At 34.1% G+C, this 19,605-nt stretch overlaps 1 protein-coding gene and 1 pseudogene across 3 annotated transcripts in view; one reads left to right on the top strand and one right to left on the bottom strand.

The window, feature by feature from the left end:
• Positions 1 to 9,555: 9,555 nt before the first annotated feature.
• The window catches only part of LOC149417300 (uncharacterized), a 28,327-nt gene continuing 18,277 nt past the window's right edge, over positions 9,556 to 19,605 (top strand). The window contains exons 1-2 of one of the 3 annotated variants that reach the window (XM_089640192.1): positions 9,556 to 9,646; positions 9,962 to 10,167. In XM_089640192.1, the coding sequence (XP_089496318.1) occupies positions 10,080 to 10,167 (88 nt within the window). In that variant the 5' untranslated portion in view covers positions 9,556 to 9,646; positions 9,962 to 10,079. Of the gene's footprint in view, positions 9,727 to 9,838; positions 9,856 to 9,961; positions 10,168 to 19,605 lie in introns of those variants that run through there. The other 2 variants (XM_089640194.1, XM_089640193.1) reach the window with 2 other exon arrangements.
• LOC149417301 (U4 spliceosomal RNA) lies at positions 12,042 to 12,163 on the bottom strand (annotated as a pseudogene).

Below are 19,605 nucleotides of genomic sequence, written 5' to 3'. Positions count from 1 at the left end.
TTTGAAGTTGTATTTAGTAAGAATTAAAGATTTAACTGACTGCACACTGATGAATGATGATGAATTATTCAACTTCTCCGAAACAACCCTTTCTTAGTATATTCCTCTCTTTGCTCCACTGATTTATGCGTTATGTGCGCTTATACAAAAATAAAACTCGCAGATCTTGACAGGTTATGAGAAACATTTTAATGTTTTCAACACTTTTGAATTAGATTGTCCACTACTCGTGCAACATCAAATCATAATATGCTTCATCTTCATCTGATTTTGATTTAAGAAATGAAATCAAGTTACGAAATTGATCGTTTAGCTTAACATCGTCAATCTCTACACCTCTGATGTTCAAGAACTCAATGCATGAAACTAAATCATCATTTTCTAGGTTTTCGTTCTCTTTCAGCAATGTCATCCACTCAAAACATTTGAAATCTTCCAAGGGTTTTACCCATTTCATCAAGTAATTTTCACAAGCTTTGTAAACACTTAAAAAATCTCCCGCCACTCCCGCCCGATGTTTAGCAAAAAGGAGGACTTACAGTAGGTAAGGGAGGAAAAAACATGTAAGAAGAGGACATGTCCTCCTTTTGGATACCATCTGGCAACCCTACCCAAGTGACAAGCTACGGTAGGTGATTTAGCAAGGGTGCTCCTGTTCATGGGGTCAGGTTTGTCCAGGTCTTGCGTGGCGGGCCGATTCAGGAGAGGCCAGATAAGGGAGTCCTTTGACCTCTCCAACTGGACTCTTTCGACTCATCGCCTTGTACCGCAGTAAGTAGGATGATTCATACGTCCGTCACTCTTGGACCCACTGATCCTTAGATTATTACCCATCCCTCTTACCCTATTCCTTCCAAGAAATTTCTTCCTTTCTTTAAAAAGACCCTCCTCACCGCATTCCCGATGGTGACATTTTTTTTTTTTTTTTTTTTTTTACAGTAATACCGCACAAGAGTCCCAACTGCTCCCGTCTGGAGCCAGTGAGACTATGGCATCCCCAATTGGGGTATGTTGTGAGGCTGAGGGTATTGGGGAGGGGAGGGAGATGGGGAAGAGGAAGGTGGGGAAGTACCTGGCTATTCAGATTTGGTCACCAAACACGGCTAAAGCCATTTCAAGCAACGTTTCAATTCTGAATGGTGGTCTTACACCAGGGCGATACTGAGAGTATCTTCCACTCTGGAACGTGCCGCAAATATACTATATATTATTTTAAATTAATTAATTGTGAAAAAACACAAATTAATCAAATAAAATTTATTTGCGCACGCCGGGTTCGAACCCGCGACCTTCGGATCTGTAGTCAAAAGCGTATACCACTAGACCACGCCGGCCGTCAATATCCCTGAGGGAAAATATTTTCCCCAGGGCTTCCACAAAAATAGACTTCACCTCACATATCGACATTTTAGACGAAAAATTCACCTCACATATCGACATTTAAGACGACAAATTCACATCACATATCGACATTTTAGACGACAAATTCACCTCACATATCGACATTTTAGACGGAAAATTCACCTCACGTATCGACATTTTAGACGACAAATTCACCTCACATATCGACATTTTAGACGGCAAATTCACCACACATATCGACATTTTAGACGACAAATTCACCTCACATATCAACATTTTAGACGACAAATTCACCTCACATATCGACATTTTAGACGACAAATTCACCTCACATATCAACATTTTAGACGACAAATTCACCTCACATATCGACATTTTAGACGACAAATTCACCTCATATATCGACATTTTAGACGACCAATTCACCTCACATATCAACATTTTAGACGACAAATTCACCTCACCTATCGACATTTTAGACGACAAATTCACCTCACATATCAACATTTTAGACGACAAATTCACCTCACATATCGACATTTTAGACGACAAATTCACCTCATATATCGACATTTTAGACGACAAATTCACCTCACATATCGAAATTTTAGAAGACAAATTCACTTCACATATCGTCATTTTAGACGACAAATACACCTCACATATCGACATTTTAGACGAAAAATTCACCTCACATATCGACATTTTAGAAAACAAATACACCTCATATATATCGACGAGATAGCTGAATGATGTTTTAGCAGAATATTATTGTTTAAGAGCAATTGCATGTATTTTTACCATCTTCTTATTTTTCACTTGTAAATTATGTATTACTAGCTAACGTGTACCCGAGCAACGCCGTAAATGTTTTGAGGTTGGAGGCCTTCTTAATATATACAATTCCGTAGTACATTATTTTGATGTAGGTTTAGCCAGTATTAGTATTAGCAATGTGAGCGTCCGAAAATATTTTGATTACAAAACGTCGGCTTTTCTCTACTTTCTATAATTAAAATATGAATGTATTATATGTATATACAAACCTTCCGGAAGAAATTTTCTAAATATTAATGAAAACTTCATCAAAATCCGTTCCATAGTTTAGAAGAACTAAGCACACAAACATACAAACGCGGAGAGCCACTTTGTTTTATACTATTTAGAGAAGATTTTCATTCCATCTGCAATTTAAAAACGGGTTTCTGATTTCGTTATCTCTTTTCTTATATATTATACACATTTAAATGCAACTATATATCTACCACGTACTACGTTAATTTTTTTTTAAATTTTTGTTAGCTAAACATCAAATAACCCTCGTTGTCTCTGTATCATGCAGTAAATCATGTAAAATATAAAACCACGTAAAAGCTCATCGGGGGATGTTCATAATTAATTAAAAAAACAAAAACAAAATATCCCCTGAAATAGTGAGATTTGTAAGTACATACTTAAATACTTACCTGCTGTTTTCTATTTTATTTAAATTTTTAAATTTCAAATAACGAATTTTATAATTTGACCAAAGAAATGCCACTATTTTAATGATAATTCTTTTTTTCCAACTTTCTTCATGCAGGTAGGTAGGTAGGTACCTTAATTTTGAAAAAAAAATGCAATTACAAAAGTTCAAATAAGCACTAAGATTTCACATTTGAAAAATGAATCTTTTCTGAACCATTAAAATGACCACCAATGTTGGAAACGGAATGTACAAACAAATTTACAGACAGATGAAATATAAAATACAGTCATCTTACTAACTAACCCACACTGAAATTATTAAATGTTACTCAACAATGCCTTGGCATACACTCCTTGCATAATTCACATTCAAACATCGTTTTTCATTATATTTTTCTGAACCAACCAACTCAAAGTATTTGAATGATTGAACGTTCCACTATTTTTTTTTCCAACCACTTCCTCTCAGATATTAAAATTTTTTTTGTCCATCGGTTCTATGTTTATGTGAATTGTATTTTATTTAGTTTATTGGTGGGTAGACCGTAGACCGATAGTGTAGCCAGTTGAAATATCGCACAAATCGCCTCTCAGAAGCTGGGCGCACTGTACGGGTCCTGCAAATACTTTAATAGTACCTAACTGCTGACCCTATATAAGCCGCAAGTGCGCTCCAATGTTTAATTTGGCAGCCACCTCTGGCCTAGAGTCCAAAAATACTTGAAACCCTCCTGTGCAGAAACGGGCGGTACGTTTTATAGATTTCCCTATCTTACCAAACGGATTGCAATCTTTAGAATATAGGCATCAGGCGGGAATGCTGTCCTTGTTCTCCTGGTATTTCAATGGAGGATGCTCCGAGGAATTAGCTTGATCCCTTCTGCATCTGTGCAAAGATGGGAAACGCGCCAAACGAGCTCCTAACATTGTCACCGGTTGACATGTTGCATGGAGAAAAATGAGTATTGCTAATTTATTAAGAATCATTTCAAATTATTGGTTGTCAGGTTAAAAACGGGATTGCAGACCGTTTCTTGATAAACTTTTTAGTAATTTCCTAATATTTCTGAAAACGTATTCATGTACCTGCATTTGACTTGATAATATATCATGACGAAATGCGAAAATATTTATGAACACGTACAAAAGTTTTTCAGGAAACCAGTAATTCATTCGTTATGGTCCTGTCATCCCGTTTTAAAACGGAATATCAATAATTTGAAAAGATTCTTAATACATTACCAGTGCTCATTTTTGTCTGAGAACGGGTCGTTTCTACGACTCGTTCTTGAGTTCAAAAGTTCGGCTATTGAACGATTTGTTACCTCAACGTTACTTCCCTACGATATGGGTCTCTTCAAGAACTATGTTAACTCTTTCCTCTCCCCATAAAAGACCACCCCCACACAGCATCCCGCACACGTAAATAATTTCTCTCAGAGCCTCCTAGGTAGAGTTAATGTAACTACAAACTAATCATTTGCAGTCTCATCAGTAAAATTTTAGTGTCCGAAACATTTGACGCAAATCTGAAATAATTTATTTTCCGTTCTCTGCAGAAAAAAACTTGTGAACTCGCCGAAATTCCCACACAACGCTGAAAATAAAAATAATTTATCAGGTGGGCATAGGTACTTCAAGACATAATTCAGTGAGGCTAAGCGTATTTATAGTTAGGTGAGCTCCGTGATCATTCTTGCGATATTGGCTTTTTGCTGACCACCGATTAAATAGAACACAAATATAATTAATTTTATTTACTAGTGCTTCAGTTGGTTCTAATGGGTTTTTTTGGAGTTTTCGAATACCGTATATATAAATTAAAATTCCCGATTTATGAGTGTTTTTGTCGGCAGATGATTATTCTCACTAATTAACTTTTACATTAAGGCGATGCCATACGTGGTAATGCAAAATCATGTGTTTTTGGTTTGAAAATTTGGTCGCCTAGAAATGTTTCAGATGCTTTAATTAAATACTGCGAGTAGAATACATCTTGAACTTTGAAATAATCGAATATTTTTTAGATTAGTCTTTTTATAAGCCCAGAAAAAAATTGTGTTTAAGGCCTATGAAAACTACTTTAAAGTTCAAAATCTCCTACTTATGAACCCATTTTTGGTTATAATTTTATTGTATAATGTGGAAAATTAAGTTATTTATAAAATGATCGAAAGAAAATTAATATTTATGCGTGAACATCCACAAAATAAAATAAAAATCACTTTTTGGCCATGTTTTTTTCTTGCATAAATCAAAACAGGCGGATGGTGTTAAGCGGGAATTTAAACCTTATCGCCATCTACGTAAGGGTTGTTATTGATAGCGGCTCAATTTAAAATATTCCACGACGTAGTGCATCGCCTTAAGAGGAAGCTACAAGCTAAAAATGTGTATATTTTTGGTATACCTTATATTATAGGCAATAGGCATAAAATCGCTTGGCAAACAGAGTCTAGAAACGATCGATTTCAATCACAAAACTGGTTTTTATTTATTTTGTAACTAAGTTTATAAGAAATCAAAAAAGTTTATCAAGTAAAACTGTCACAGATAATCTTAGCTATAATACTGTATTTTTTAAAAGTTGTTTCCTTTACACGTTAATAGTTGTTTTTTTAGTAGTTTACATTTATATTTTTTATTGAGTAATTTATTTTATTTATTTGTATTCTACTCAAACGAAGCGATAGGAAAACCTTCAATTTATCTAAAACATATTTTTTGGTATTCGTAATGTATACCAATTCGTTATAAAGATTAATCAAAATAGTGATTTAGCATTGCTTCGCCTTAACTGCGATCCCAATTCTCTTGGATTATAGGAGAAAAAACGACTTTTTTGCTAACTGAAATTTGGGTTGGTTAATTTTTTTTTATTTGAGTTATAAAGTGGTTAATTTTAAGGTTAAGGACAATTCCTTATCATAAGTAGAACCGGATTCGCCCCTCAGCGTATTTAGCACGGTATATCGATTAAGGTTTTATCGATAACTAGCTGACACTTACCCGGCGTTGCTAGGGGTTATCCTTATGATATAGACATATACCATCGCGGACTTTTCTGTAGGCCTTTTAATATATATAATTCCGTAGTACATTACTTTGATGTATCTCATTAGGTTTAGCCAGCGTTAGCAATGTAGTGCCCGAAATATATTTTTACGACTTGATTATAAAACATCGAGTTTTCTCTACTTTCCATACATATAATATGCATGTATCATATATGTAAGCCTTTCAGAAAAAAATCTCTAAATGATAGTGAAAACCTCATCAAAATCCGTTGTGTAGTTTGGAAGAAATAAGCGCACAAACAGACAGACGCGGATAGCGACTTTATTTTGTACTAAGATGTCTTAATTTACGTGAACTTTTGTTTGGCATGTTAGCGAACTGCAGTCGTGCTCGGAACGATTATAAGTTATCCTTACTCCATTAATGGAGGACTGAACGCAGTTGGCGCTAGCAAAAAATTGACCAAAGAAGCAAAGTTAGCAGTCCAAAATGGAGTGCTGGTACCTACCCTGATGTATGGAAGTGAGGCATGGAACTGGCAAAGAAAGGATGAAAGTAGATTGAATGCTGTTGAAATGAGATCGTTTGAGGAATGTGGAGATCCGCAAAGAATGCAAGGCTAATACATATATATAGCAGAAGTCGGGGACGCCCGAGGAAGACATGGTACGACCAAGTGAATCAGATACTTGAGTCGGGCCATTGAAAGAGTCAGAATAGAAGAGTATTTATGAGACGATGTATGAATGTGAATGAGGCAAGGAGTGTGTGCCAAGACCAAGTTATTTGGCGGACCGTCCTCTCTGCCTACCCCTGCGGAGAAACGGCGTGATTGTTAGTTAGTTATTTAGTTAGAAATAAATATCGATAAATCCTTTAACGATCGACCGTGCAAGATATATGTAAATTGACGATCGATTAATAATTGAGATCAAACTTCTATGAATTTTATTTTCTGTGGAATTAGTGTACCAAGCTGAAAAGTTTTTTTTAAATTCTTTCTTTTGGGTAGAAAATGTAATGTTTCAAAGGACAATAAAAATCAACGGAAATATTTAGTGCGACAAACATATGAAAAAAACTCTCCCGGGGAGAGTTACTGTCGTACGGTGGTTACTCAAATGGATATCACAGGTTTTCAAAGAGAATAAATCCGCCTAGTTAAAAAAACATTAAAGAAAATGTGTCTACGTCAAGCTCCAGAAAAAAATGTTTTGACCAAGTGTCCCCAAAATCTCTTTTGAAGTGTCTTAATTGAAAATGTGCTTCTGTGAACAATCATAAACATGCTAATTGTCTGTTTCCCAACAGTTGTGGCGGCTTATAGCCCACAGCCGAGTTCCCCGCCAGGATATGCTGTAAAGTAAATGTCATGAGGCCAGGCATCTAGCTGGGAATCAAGATCAAGCCGGGAAAGTAATACAGGCCTTCATTTTCTTTGGTAAAGTCGACGATCATTCTTGCCACTGCAACTTGGCAGAGATTTTCTTATGTTGTATCTTGCATTGTGTCTTTAATCTTGTATATCTGATTAGATTTTAATTGATTAGGTTAGCCAGCTTCTTGTACCTAAATGCTGAGGCTGACGAGATTTAATTATTTCGTAGCACAATGTTCTTCGAATTTGATTTTGAGTAAACAGGTTCCTGGTTGGATTTTCGCTTTAGGACAACATTTTGAAATTAGGTTTTCAACTAATAGAACTTTAGTGATATTATTCTAGATTTTTTATCATGTTTGATTAACCTTACGAATATGGGTTTGCAGTATATTAGCAAATTTAATAATAATATTTCAGGAAGAAAAATCATTTCTTGGTAAATAAATTTTAAAAGGGAACATGATTCATTACGAGTAAATTTTTTTTTGAATTATTTAATTGGTTTTTAATTAAATTAGAAATTATTTAAAAAAACATGCGGTGAGAAAATGATGATAATGTTGATAGTTCTTATTTGAAGAATAATACATTAAATATGGACGAAATAGGGTCCAATTAGCTCAGTTGGTAGAGCAGCGCCCCGTCAACGCAAAGGTCTTGGGTTCAATTCCTAGATGGTTTTTTCCTTAAAATTTTCGCTGAAAGATGGCTAGTATTTTCTTCAATAGTTAAATTATTTTAATTACTTGCTTTTTCATTCTAAAACCGGGTTCGTTTGTTTATAAAGACCTTCTAATATTCATATAATACAATAAAAATACATTGGAATGTACCCATACGACCTATTTACACGAGGCCAGTATTTAGTATAGTGATTTAGTTGCAACTAAACCTTTTAGTTAATTTGAAGGTACTATGTTCGTGCGCATAGTACATTTTAGTGGTTAACGGTAAGCTACAATTTTAGTTACATAGAAGCAGAGATGTGCTTTATTTCAAATAAATCCACTTCAAATGGAAATGCAAAATGCAAAATGGGTATTTTCCATTTTGCATTTTAAATGCTTTTCTAAAAACCATTTTGCATTTGGCATTTTAAATGCTTTTCTCAATGCATTTTCCATTTTAAATGCTTTTTTGCAACATTCTTCCTACTATCTCCACTAATCTTTTTTTCGTAGAAGCCCTGGCAATCGAGTGATACCATTACAAAAAATACTGATTCAAATACTGAACATGGGGCCATGACGCTGTAATATTAAATGTTAGATAGCAGTTTCTATGTTTTTACGTTGGCAACATTTGTCCCGCGCAAATTTTTTGTGGTTCATAATCTGTAGTCGTGGCATTTTTTGATTTACCATCATGTAATATGTTTGTTCTACATTGATGTCCATTATTAAATGACAAATTTTCAATGCATTTTGAAAATAGGTATTTTGCATTTTGCATTTTAAATGCTTTTTTAAAAACCATTTTGCATTTTCAAATGGAAAAGTTTTGACCCATTTCCATTTTGCATTTCAAATGGTTTTGGGTACCCATTTTGCACATCTCTGCATGGAAGTCACTAAACAGCTTTACCATATAGTAGGTATAGGTATTTTCAACTGGAAGGTATCGCCAGTGTGCAGGTGAGATGCAACTATTCTAAATAAAAACGCTGGCGTTTCTTAAAATTTCTTTAGATTTAAAAATAGTTTATATTGTCTATAGTTAGTATAAGAGTGTTGTTGTTTGAACAGAGCCCTTGAGGTGATTTTTTACAAATACGATGGTATACAAATCATCCACATTTTAATATTATTATTATAATAATGGAAATAGAAGTAATTCAAATAGTGTCAGGTTTTCCGTAACCCGGGAATGTGTTTCTATCATTCTTAATAATTATGCTTCGCCAATAAATTTTATAATTTTCACAATATTAACACGGTCCCTTTTCACGGGAAAATTAATATATAAAATCAATATACTGTTTTAAATTTGAGCATGATTAAAATATTGCAGTCTCCAACAGATTTGACGTTGGACACGGTTGAGAATTTTTTTCTTCGCCAGTGGTTTTGATTTTTATAGGAATAGCATACAAACTGTCGTACGCCATTAGTTTTGAATTCGAATACCTGTGATTGAGTTATTGTTTTGAATCTGTATTAAGTACTTACAATTGAGATACTGTTAGCAAATGGCTTAGTTTTGTGAATAATATGAATAGTTCGCCCATAGTTTTGATGAATTTCCACAATATCAGGCGGTGTAGAGCCGAAAGCGACGTTTGAGAAATCTGTGCCTACGCCCGGCGCCCTGCCCGGAGCACAGAAACAGAACCGGGTCGTGGGAAGGGAGTCTGGCGGGGTTACCAGCGCCGCGCCAGTACATGTCCGACCAGCGATGCTGAGCTGTCTCCGGATATAAGTGTGTAACTTTCATAACCGTGTACATCATTATTATTATTACTAACGTGCGATCTATCACTGGCAGCGACCGCCATACTGGTGGATAATTTTTATTGTCGATGGTTGCGTAACGCGCGGGAAATCAAAATCCAAAATGGCGGATGAAAATTCCATATCTGCGTGCAATGCAATCTCCAGCTGTTTCAAATAAGAATACCAGTTCTTGAAGTTTATACATTTTCTTTCTCTCTTTAAAACAAAATCGCTCCGGAATAATCAAACTGCAATTTAATTTCATTGAATAGTTTTTTTTTATAAATATTTGCTCTTGCAGTGTGACTATTCTGGGGGAGATTTTGTTTCGGTTTATGTTAATCCAGTGTTTTTGAGGCCGCGTGTGACTGAGTGAGTGTGTGTAGTGTTGGTCGGGAGACCAAAAAAAAAACTACAAAATGGCGATGTGGACTAAAAAGTGCACTCTGTGGAGGTATATTTTGTGCTCGCTCCTGATTGTTGGAACCTTGGCGTTATGCAGTCAAGGTAAGAACGAAAAAAATCTTGAAACTGTCTAAGATTTCAAAATATTTTTTTTAAATGTTTAATCCCCTTTTTACTACTTTTATTACAATATAATATTACCGAAAAAATTCTAAGTAGGTCCTAAATTTGATATTTATATTTAACCCTTTAGAATTTTTGTTGAAAATATCGTATGTGGAAACATTATCGTGGTTCTATTTTTAAACGATCCCGCAATGAAATTATGTAAAGACATTTTATTTTGGTACTAGCGCTTCGGTTGCGCCTGGGAGACGAATGTGAGTGTTGCCAGATTATTCGGTGTATTCTGTAATAGCCTGGCAACCGTCGGCGTTATTCGGTTTAGAGGACAGACACATGATAAGTAGGCGTTTTATGAGCTAATTAAGAATTTACTAACTTTTCACCCGCCGGAGAGTGGAGAAAGTGACGTTAGACCTTTGGCTCTGGCCGCTGAGATTCTTGTTTCATATAAAAAAATAACGTAATATGTCAAACACATGAACCCCAATAAACGAACCCTTATACGTATTCTATTTGTCCTGAAAAATTCCATAAAATCATCTATTTAAAAAAAATTCCATCACAAAGTGTCATTTGTGATCTAATTAAGAATATGTGTCCGCAAGCGACTGAACTTTGTATTGATATTGCTCAAAAAAAAATCGAGAAACTGTAACAAAGTTCCCATTTTTATCTCAATTATCGTTAACTTAGAGATTAAATTCATCAATCGCCATTCTAGATATTTTTGATATTAAAAGAGTTTTTCTTCAACTAAGATGATATGTTCATATTTTTATAAATTCATTTTAAAATACCCCATATTGAGCAATATTGTCCGAATGTAACGTTTCCACAAAACGGATTTCGAGAATAATTTTATTGATCATTAAATGATTTTGGATCTCGAATCAAACGCACGTGCTCTCTTATGTACTGTCGTCATAAGTAAAAACGCAGCATTATCCTTGAGCGTGTCAAGGACGATACTGTTTTTTTTTTTTACTTATGACGGCAGTGTAGACATAAAATTTAGCCGGAGTATATTTACGAGTATGAGGAAAGCTATTTAAATATCACCTCATTTTCCTATCTGTTATACCCGATTTTAAACAACAACCTTCAGTTAAATTTGTGTTGAAAAAAAAACGAAATATAATGCCTCGGCACATGGTCAAATTGTTTCGTAAATATTCTTCCTTCACTGCGACATTTTGATGGTCTCGAAAGTTTACCCAATTTCTCTAGTTTGGTTGAAAAATGTACGATTAGTGGTGTAGCAATCCCCTTCGCTACCGCTAAGGGTTCCAGGACTCTACGCCATGGAATTCCGTTACACTAAAATATTTATTATTTATTCATTCATTTTCATATATTCGCATTTTATAAAGGCAAAACGTCGCGTAATAATCAGTGATGTCTAAATAACGGAAAAGGTATCAGATTAAATGACTTGGAGGTACTAGAGTTACGGTAAGCCAATTACATTAGTAGCAAAATCATCAATAACCAAATCAACCGAAATAAAATTCTGATACTTAGGTTGTTCCCTATTAACAAAGAGCAATCCTCTACCTACTTCCTGCTCCTACTACCCCCTCCAATGGAGCTCAGCTCAATTGCATTGAATGAATGTTTGATCTTTTGGGTAAATAGTGAGTCCGGACTGTTTCAAAGTTAGAACAAGACTAGATTAATGCAAAAATAGGTGTTACGAATGCATTTAAAAGGAAATTGACATAGCATATTATATTTTGGCTGGGCCGCAAAACTAGTCAGAATGATTATAACGCAGAAATTTTCTTTCGACAGATGCATGTAATTTAAAAAAATAACGTTGCTCAATTTTCATATATTTTCTATGCTTTGGATTTATGTCGAAAAACGGATAAATTTTTGGAAATCTCAAAACCATATATAGAAGTTTTCAACTAGCAATAATCGCACCTCGGATAAACCTCATTGGTTACGGATATGGCCACTGCGCAAAGTTACGTAGTTTATCAAAGAATTGTCAATTGATTACTGATTATTGAATGTAATTGCTTGGTGCTATCACCAAGCCATTACCATCAACGTTAGGTACATCTCGGACATAAAACGCTGTTCAAAACGACTGATCTCACAGTTCTAGAATTAATGCTGTTTCAGGAAACAGATATTTGCTTATAGAGTAAAAATTCCTGGATCGCGTAAAGGAAAATTACCGGTCACCGAGTGACGTCATGCTAATTAGGATAAGCATAGATCCACGCAATCGATTGATCCATTTTCATCAGTGCGTACGTCCACATTGAACAATTAAGCTTTGAATGTATTTCCGTAGCTGGCTATGAAGTCATAAAGCGGTTTTTTGCAACATTTATAAAAAAAACGACCTCCTGCTCGCTTCTGGGCGCCGGAGACCATGACCCATTTTTTGGCCGAGTTTTGGCGAAACTAACCAACTTTTGAAGATCGCCAATGACGTCAATGGATCCGTTCAATTTGACATGCACCGAATGAACTGACACTCGAGTAGGTGCTAAATTAACTATTAATGTATGGGAATGATTTCTAAATTCTGGCATTTCTGTGCATATCTTTTTACATATGTTGTGCTTAAAAGTGAGATCAGAAACGGATGAAAAAAGTTGAAAATCATCTAAATTACGAAGGAGAATATTTTACTTATCTCTAGACGATCATACATGACTTGTTGTGTATTTTGAATTTCAGGAAAATATAAATTTAATGTATAACTTTGAAGTAGGTGGCTAGCGATGTTTTTTGGATACAAAAAAACAACGAATTTAAAAATGGTTCATTCATTCGTTAGTTCCTTTTTAGGCCACCTCCAAAGTTATCCGTATCAAGTAGTGCCAATAATATTTTTAAATAATGCCATATTCTTATTTACCTACCAACGAAAGTAGGTACCTACCTACGAAATGTCACCACAAAGCTGAAAAATGTCACCATAAATTCTTTAAATTATACCTAACTCTTAAGCTGAAATTTTAAATTCTCCGGGACGGTGAGCTCTGGCGTCACGAAATTAGCTCAAGTTTAACAGATTAACTCGAGCGATTCCATAGAGTAATTTCTAATTCTCTGCGGTGCAACATATCTAGCAAAATCGTTTATAATTCTTTTGAAAATAATCATTACGTTTGTTTCGTTCAAAAACGCCTGGAAGTAAACAATCTCTTAAAATACATTAAAAAAACAGACATAATCCTTCGTTGCGCGCTGTAAACATAAATGTAATTTTTTTGATGCCAGAAATACTTTTAGAATTCGAAAAATCAACTGCTGTCTTGCAAACCAGATTTTCCCACGTCGATGAAGTTGTTATAAAACTTTCCTCGTTTAAAAATAAACATATTCATAATGCAGTAAACGTTTAAGGTCAGAGGAATCAGCTGTTGATGTTAGTTTCCTCAAAATTTGCAGGAATTTTTATCCAAAAATAATAGGAAACATTCAATACTAGATGTAATAAAATTGTTTATTTACGCCCATTTGATGTGTGAATGATTAGAATATTATCAAAGATTTTGTAAATATTATTGAAAACACAAAATAAGGAAAACATTACTTACAAATAAAAAAACCTATAAACACCTTTAAGTGATGTGATGGAGTAACGTGATGAAGTAGTGTGATGTTATGGAGTGATGCGAATGATTGATGTGATGAAATGTGATGGAGTGGCGTGATGGAATGATATGAAAGAGCGGTTTAATGGAGTTACGTGATGGAGTGATGTGATAGAGTGAAGTGATGGAGTATTATAATGGAGTAATGTGGAGTGATGCGATGGAGTGATGTGAATGATTGATGTGATCGAGTGATGTGATGAAATGGTGTGGACGGGGTGATGTGATGAACTGATTCAAAAAAATTGTTTCACAAAATTTTTCATACTTCAGTAAACCTCTTAGTGAGTTTTGATAAAATATTCACGATTGTAAAATTATCAAACGAAATAATTTTTTTTGGAATTCACAAAAATGGTAGAGCTATTGTTATACAACCGGCAACTAACAAAAATACAAAGAAAAGAAAAACAAATTTATTTTCTTTTGCTATTTAATTCCCTTTAACGTTTTGGGATTTTGGCAAGAGAGAGAATTTGGATTTTAATTGTCAAGCGAAAATAATGAAATTATTTTTTGTTTGCTTCCAAATAAAATGTTTTTATAAAATGCCTACAGGCATTGTAGGGGTTATAAGGCTGTTTAAAAAAAGTGTGTCCCGGAACGTTGGCTTTGTGGAACCCTCCAATGAGGGATTTTCTATTTATTTAGGGCCTCATATATTTAGCATAAAGAAATCTAATGATACCTGATGTTGGTAAAATCATCATATTAATATTAAAATAAATAGATTAAAATAAAAAAAATCATTTCACTGACGTAGAAAAACAGAAAAAAATAAAGGGAATTTCTCTTTGCTTTTTGTACCAACCAAATTTATTGTGTAGTGAAATTTAAAAAAAACGTACCGAAACGCTGTCACTTAATGGAAGATTTAAAATTAACTGATTTGTAATAATAATGATTGAATTATTTTTGTAGCGCCGTTTTCGTGAGAAAATCACTTCAAAGGCGCACTGTAACTTTCAAATCGCCGATCCGGTGCGTTCAGGGTGAATAAGAGAAGGTTCTTGTTATTATTTATTTATTATTAATTAGAAAAATTTAACTGAGTGGTAATCAATAATACATATTGATTGAAGCAAAATAACAGTAAGGTCATCAATGGATTTGTCATCTAATCTTGCATTGAGTATTGATTACAAAAATTAATAATTAATACTATAAAGTAGAGCAGAAAAAATAGGTAAACAGATGCGCTGAACATCCTTAATACGCATACACCATTTAAAAAAACACACCATACCATTTCAATTACAATGAGGAGCATCCTTGAAATATGACAGTCCGAGGAGATGAAAAATAATGCATTTCAATGTGTATTTCGTTAAAATTAAATTTGACAAAATCATCGTGTTCACCGGGCAACCATCTGTAATGTTCATTACTATTGATGAACATAGGTTTTTCTTCTTTCATTTAAACCAAACCATGAACCTAAAATGGGTTCTTAGTCTGGGTTTATTAAAAAAAAAACTTGCCTTAAAAACCATTGCCATTTGTCAAAAAATGGCCTGAACAAAATTCGTCAAATTATCAGTACATTAGTTTTGAAGAAATAGTTATTTTAATGCTTTATTTAGCTTCTTCGGAGACTGGAAATAAATGCTCCTTATGCGGCTAGTCCACGTTGGCCCAATGCATCGGGCCAATGCGCTGGCTCAAAGTTTACAGGTTGGCCGGTCAACCCGATTATTGTCGGGTTTCAAGAACACATCGAAGGATCTTGGCGCCAATTCGCTAACAGAGTTTACACGTTGGCCCATTATTCAGTTCGCAATACGTCGTGTTGATTATTGCGTGAGCGATTATTTACGTTTACTAAATTCGATGATTAATAATTAAACGTGCTGTACAAGGATCTCGATTTGTGATCCGAAGGTCACAGGTTCAAATTTTATTTGATGAATTTCCGTTATTTCACGATTTATTAAATTAAAAATAATACGTAGTATACTTGCGGCACGTTCCAGAGTGGAAGATACTCTCAGTGCCACCCTGGTGTAAAACAACAATACAGAAACGTTGCTTGAAATAGCTTTAGCTGTATTTGGTGACCAGATCTGAATAACCAGGTACTCCCCCACCTTCTTCTTCCCCACCTTCTTCTTCCCCACCTTCTTCCACTCTCCACTAACCTCAGCCTCACAACATACTCCGTGGTCTCACTGGCTCCAGAGGGTTAGGACATATTTAAAAAGATGATCAAATGACTAACGCAGAACAGGGTATTTCATATATTTTTTTAAATTCATGAAAAAATTACGTTGATGAAGGTATAGTTAATTTATTTATATGTTGACGAATAAATTTTCTAAGACGATTTAAAATGTGCCACTTTCGATTTGCAGCCTAAACGACATGACTGTTTTTAGCCGGATTTTTTAAGCCAACATTGACCCCAATGTTGGCGACGGCGCACAGTGGGCTGAAAATCGCCTTTCATAGACATAGAGACTTGAATTTTCAAGGGTATTTTTTTTTTGCTAGAAATGGATTCTGCTGATCTATAAAATTATTAGCTATTCTATAAAATTTCGTATGAAGTAATTGCGTGTACAAATGAAGGAGTTATCATTTTTTTAAGAAAAAAATGTGTGGCACTGACATTAAAAATGAGGCTATCTCTGGAATCATAAGGTTGGCCATTATACCCTTACACACAGATATACGACTATTTATTTGTATTTTTTGACATACTTCGTATTGTGGCGCAACTTGCGATTTTTTTTTTGAAATCGTCAAAGTTCAAAAAAAACTTTTTTATGTTGATGATTCATTTAAATGCTTAAATGCTTAACATATGAGTAGGCTTTTTCAGCCCACTGTGCGGCGTTCACACGTTTGCGAGTTGGTGCCAACGTTGTATTGGGCCAACGTGTACATTCGGCATTATTGTTATTGATCTGATAAGGAGGGATTTAGGATATTTGCCGAAAAATAATAATAACCAGGGCAAAATTTAAGGATAATAACGATTTATAATAAACGTAAATAAACGACAGTTTCTCTGATGGCTTCTCGTTGCTCTCTCGCTCACTGGCTGGCCATTATGTCGGAAATAGTATAAGCGAAACAATTTAATCTGATGCTTTATGCAGTAATTTTATTGCAATTAAGATCCTTTTAAACATAAAAAAGTTATTGATAATCTTACGTTAATATCAATGTATACGCTTACTTTACGGACGGATAAAATATAAACAGGAATTCTCCATCCTAGAAAATATGGAAACTTATTATTGGTTTTGGGCTTCATCGATGAAAATGAAAACAAATATTTGCCTTTGACAAACATTTATTTTTGGAATAATTTAAACAGTAAAATCTCAAATTTTAATATTTAATAATCGAAGACAATATTAACGACTCTCAAACGAAAGGTGTTACACAGAAAAATCAGAAAAAAGCTTTGGTCGCATCTAGGAATTGAACCCGAGACCTCAGCCTTGCCGGGGCTTTGCTCTGCCACTGAGCTAATTCGACTCTATGCCCTTAGTTCATATTTAACTATATCATACCTCGACTAAGAACTGTTAAAATTATCTTCATTTTCAATTATAAGGAGTAGCAAAAAAGAAAAAGAAAAAAAAACAAAAAGAATTGTTTAGGAAGTGGAAGGGGTAGGAGAGGGAAAAGTTAATTTCGGAATTAAATAGCCGTTAGAAGGGTAAAATGGTAAAATGGTAAAATTGGAAAATATTCGATATAAAGGAGATTTTTTGCATTTTTTTCTGATTTTTATTTTCATTATATCAGCATACCTGATGGGTACCTATTCAGTTTTCGTATTTGTTTAATTATATTTTTTTGCAAGAACTTAATATGGCAAAACTACTTGTATACGATATAAATAAATGGTGTTGGAACAAATATGCAAGTTTTTAAGTGCTCAGCTGGGTGAGAATTCTATTGCCAAGGTATGCAGACTAAAAATAATACCCACTGGAAGCACTGCGGAGGTCTTGAATTAAGAGAGGATGTTTATTTTATTCAACTGCTTACAGAATAAGCAACTTCAAATGTGACGTGAATAATTAACTAATCACTGCCGTCTGTTTACAAATAATGTAATAATCAAGATTCGGGCATTTAAAGTATTCCCAGGCAGAGATCGTATCCACGTCATTGTGGAGCATTCGAAAGGAACATGCATCGTAATAATAATATTATATTATCAATAAGTGCCTACATCGATGATTCAGATACATAATATTTTATAGGCATGCATACATTGATCTATATGTGGATTCGAAATTAAAGAGTAAAATGTTTATATTTTATTATTTATATGCACATATTTACATGTACATTATTTATATGTCCAGTCGAAAATATATACCTGAAGAAATAAATAGAAACATAAAATATTTAAAATTTGATTAGCTACATTTAAAAATAATAATGAACAAAAAATCGTTAAATATCATTTTCACAAAAAGAAAACAATACTAATGCACATAGTTTTTGAAGTGCTCTAAAAATTCCAATGTTAAAAACTAAAACTAATTACAATGTAAAAATTACATTGACATTTGAAATGAAAGTGTTAACGGATCTAGAAAAAAATATTTAATTACAATTTTGTGCGCCTTACGAAAAATAAGTCATTTAATACACCATAACAACAAACAGCATAACATATGTTTAAACACTATAACAGTTGTACAATTCGAAGGAAACATACGTTCGCGAAATGTCTATCTTCTGTCTTTTTCGTTTTCATACATGACGAGAGATAAGAAATATTTTTTAATGGTTTTTAGGACGATCTTTTATGACGTGCATTCGATCTCTCCCTGGAACTAGTATACTATTAGTAAAGAGTGGAAGATACCATAAACATGAAAGGTAAAAGGCTTTATCCATGGTTGGTGTCTAGATCTTGACAGGTTCTTTCCCACCTCCAGTCTCACAACATACCCCAATTGGTTATGCCATAGTTTCATTAGCTCCAAAGCCTATTATGATTTACAATTCGACTAGCTTGAGTGGTGTGTTTTACCCAATTTTGCGAAGAACGTAGTAAATATTTATTTTTTGTTGTCAAGTTTAATTTTTAGAAATCAAAAGGTTAATCTATAAGCAAGATCTGCTGTGTAATAATATTTATTATTCGTGACAGCTGTTTCGTCTTCTGAATGCATTATAAAATTGTTGTCATAATGCGAATCAATTGTCACGTGTATGCGAATCAATTGGACCGGATTAGGCGGACAAGGACCACCACAACACAGGCGTGTGCCTAGCATGGTGGTCAAAATAGCTGGTGGCTGTAATAAACAATGAATTGAATAAAGAAAAATTAAAATAAATACCATACAGGAAAATTGTTTATAAACAAACTAATTTTTATTAATTTTAATGATGTTTTTGAAAATGTAAAAGAAAAACTAAAAAACATTAGTAAAGAGTGGAAGATACCATAAACATGAAAGGTAAAAGGCTTTATCCATGGTTGGTGTCTAGATCTTGACAGGTTCTTTCCCACCTCCAGTCTCACAACATACCCCAATTGGTTATGCCATAGTTTCATTAGCTCCAAAGCCTATTATGATTTACAATTCGACTAGCTTGAGTGGTGTGTTTTACCCAATTTTGCGAAGAACGTAGTAAATATTTATTTTTTGTTGTCAAGTTTAATTTTTAGAAATCAAAAGGTTAATCTATAAGCAAGATCTGCTGTGTAATAATATTTATTATTCGTGACAGCTGTTTCGTCTTCTGAATGCATTATAAAATTGTTGTCATAATGCGAATCAATTGTCACGTGTATGCGAATCAATTGGACCGG

This window comes from Hesperophylax consimilis, chromosome 15, assembly GCF_061612785.1.
Source record: "Hesperophylax consimilis isolate HC1 chromosome 15, BYU_Hcon_1.0, whole genome shotgun sequence".
In the NCBI taxonomy this organism is placed as follows: Eukaryota; Metazoa; Arthropoda; class Insecta; order Trichoptera; family Limnephilidae; genus Hesperophylax; species Hesperophylax consimilis.
This window is presented reverse-complemented; position numbering and strand designations above follow the sequence as displayed.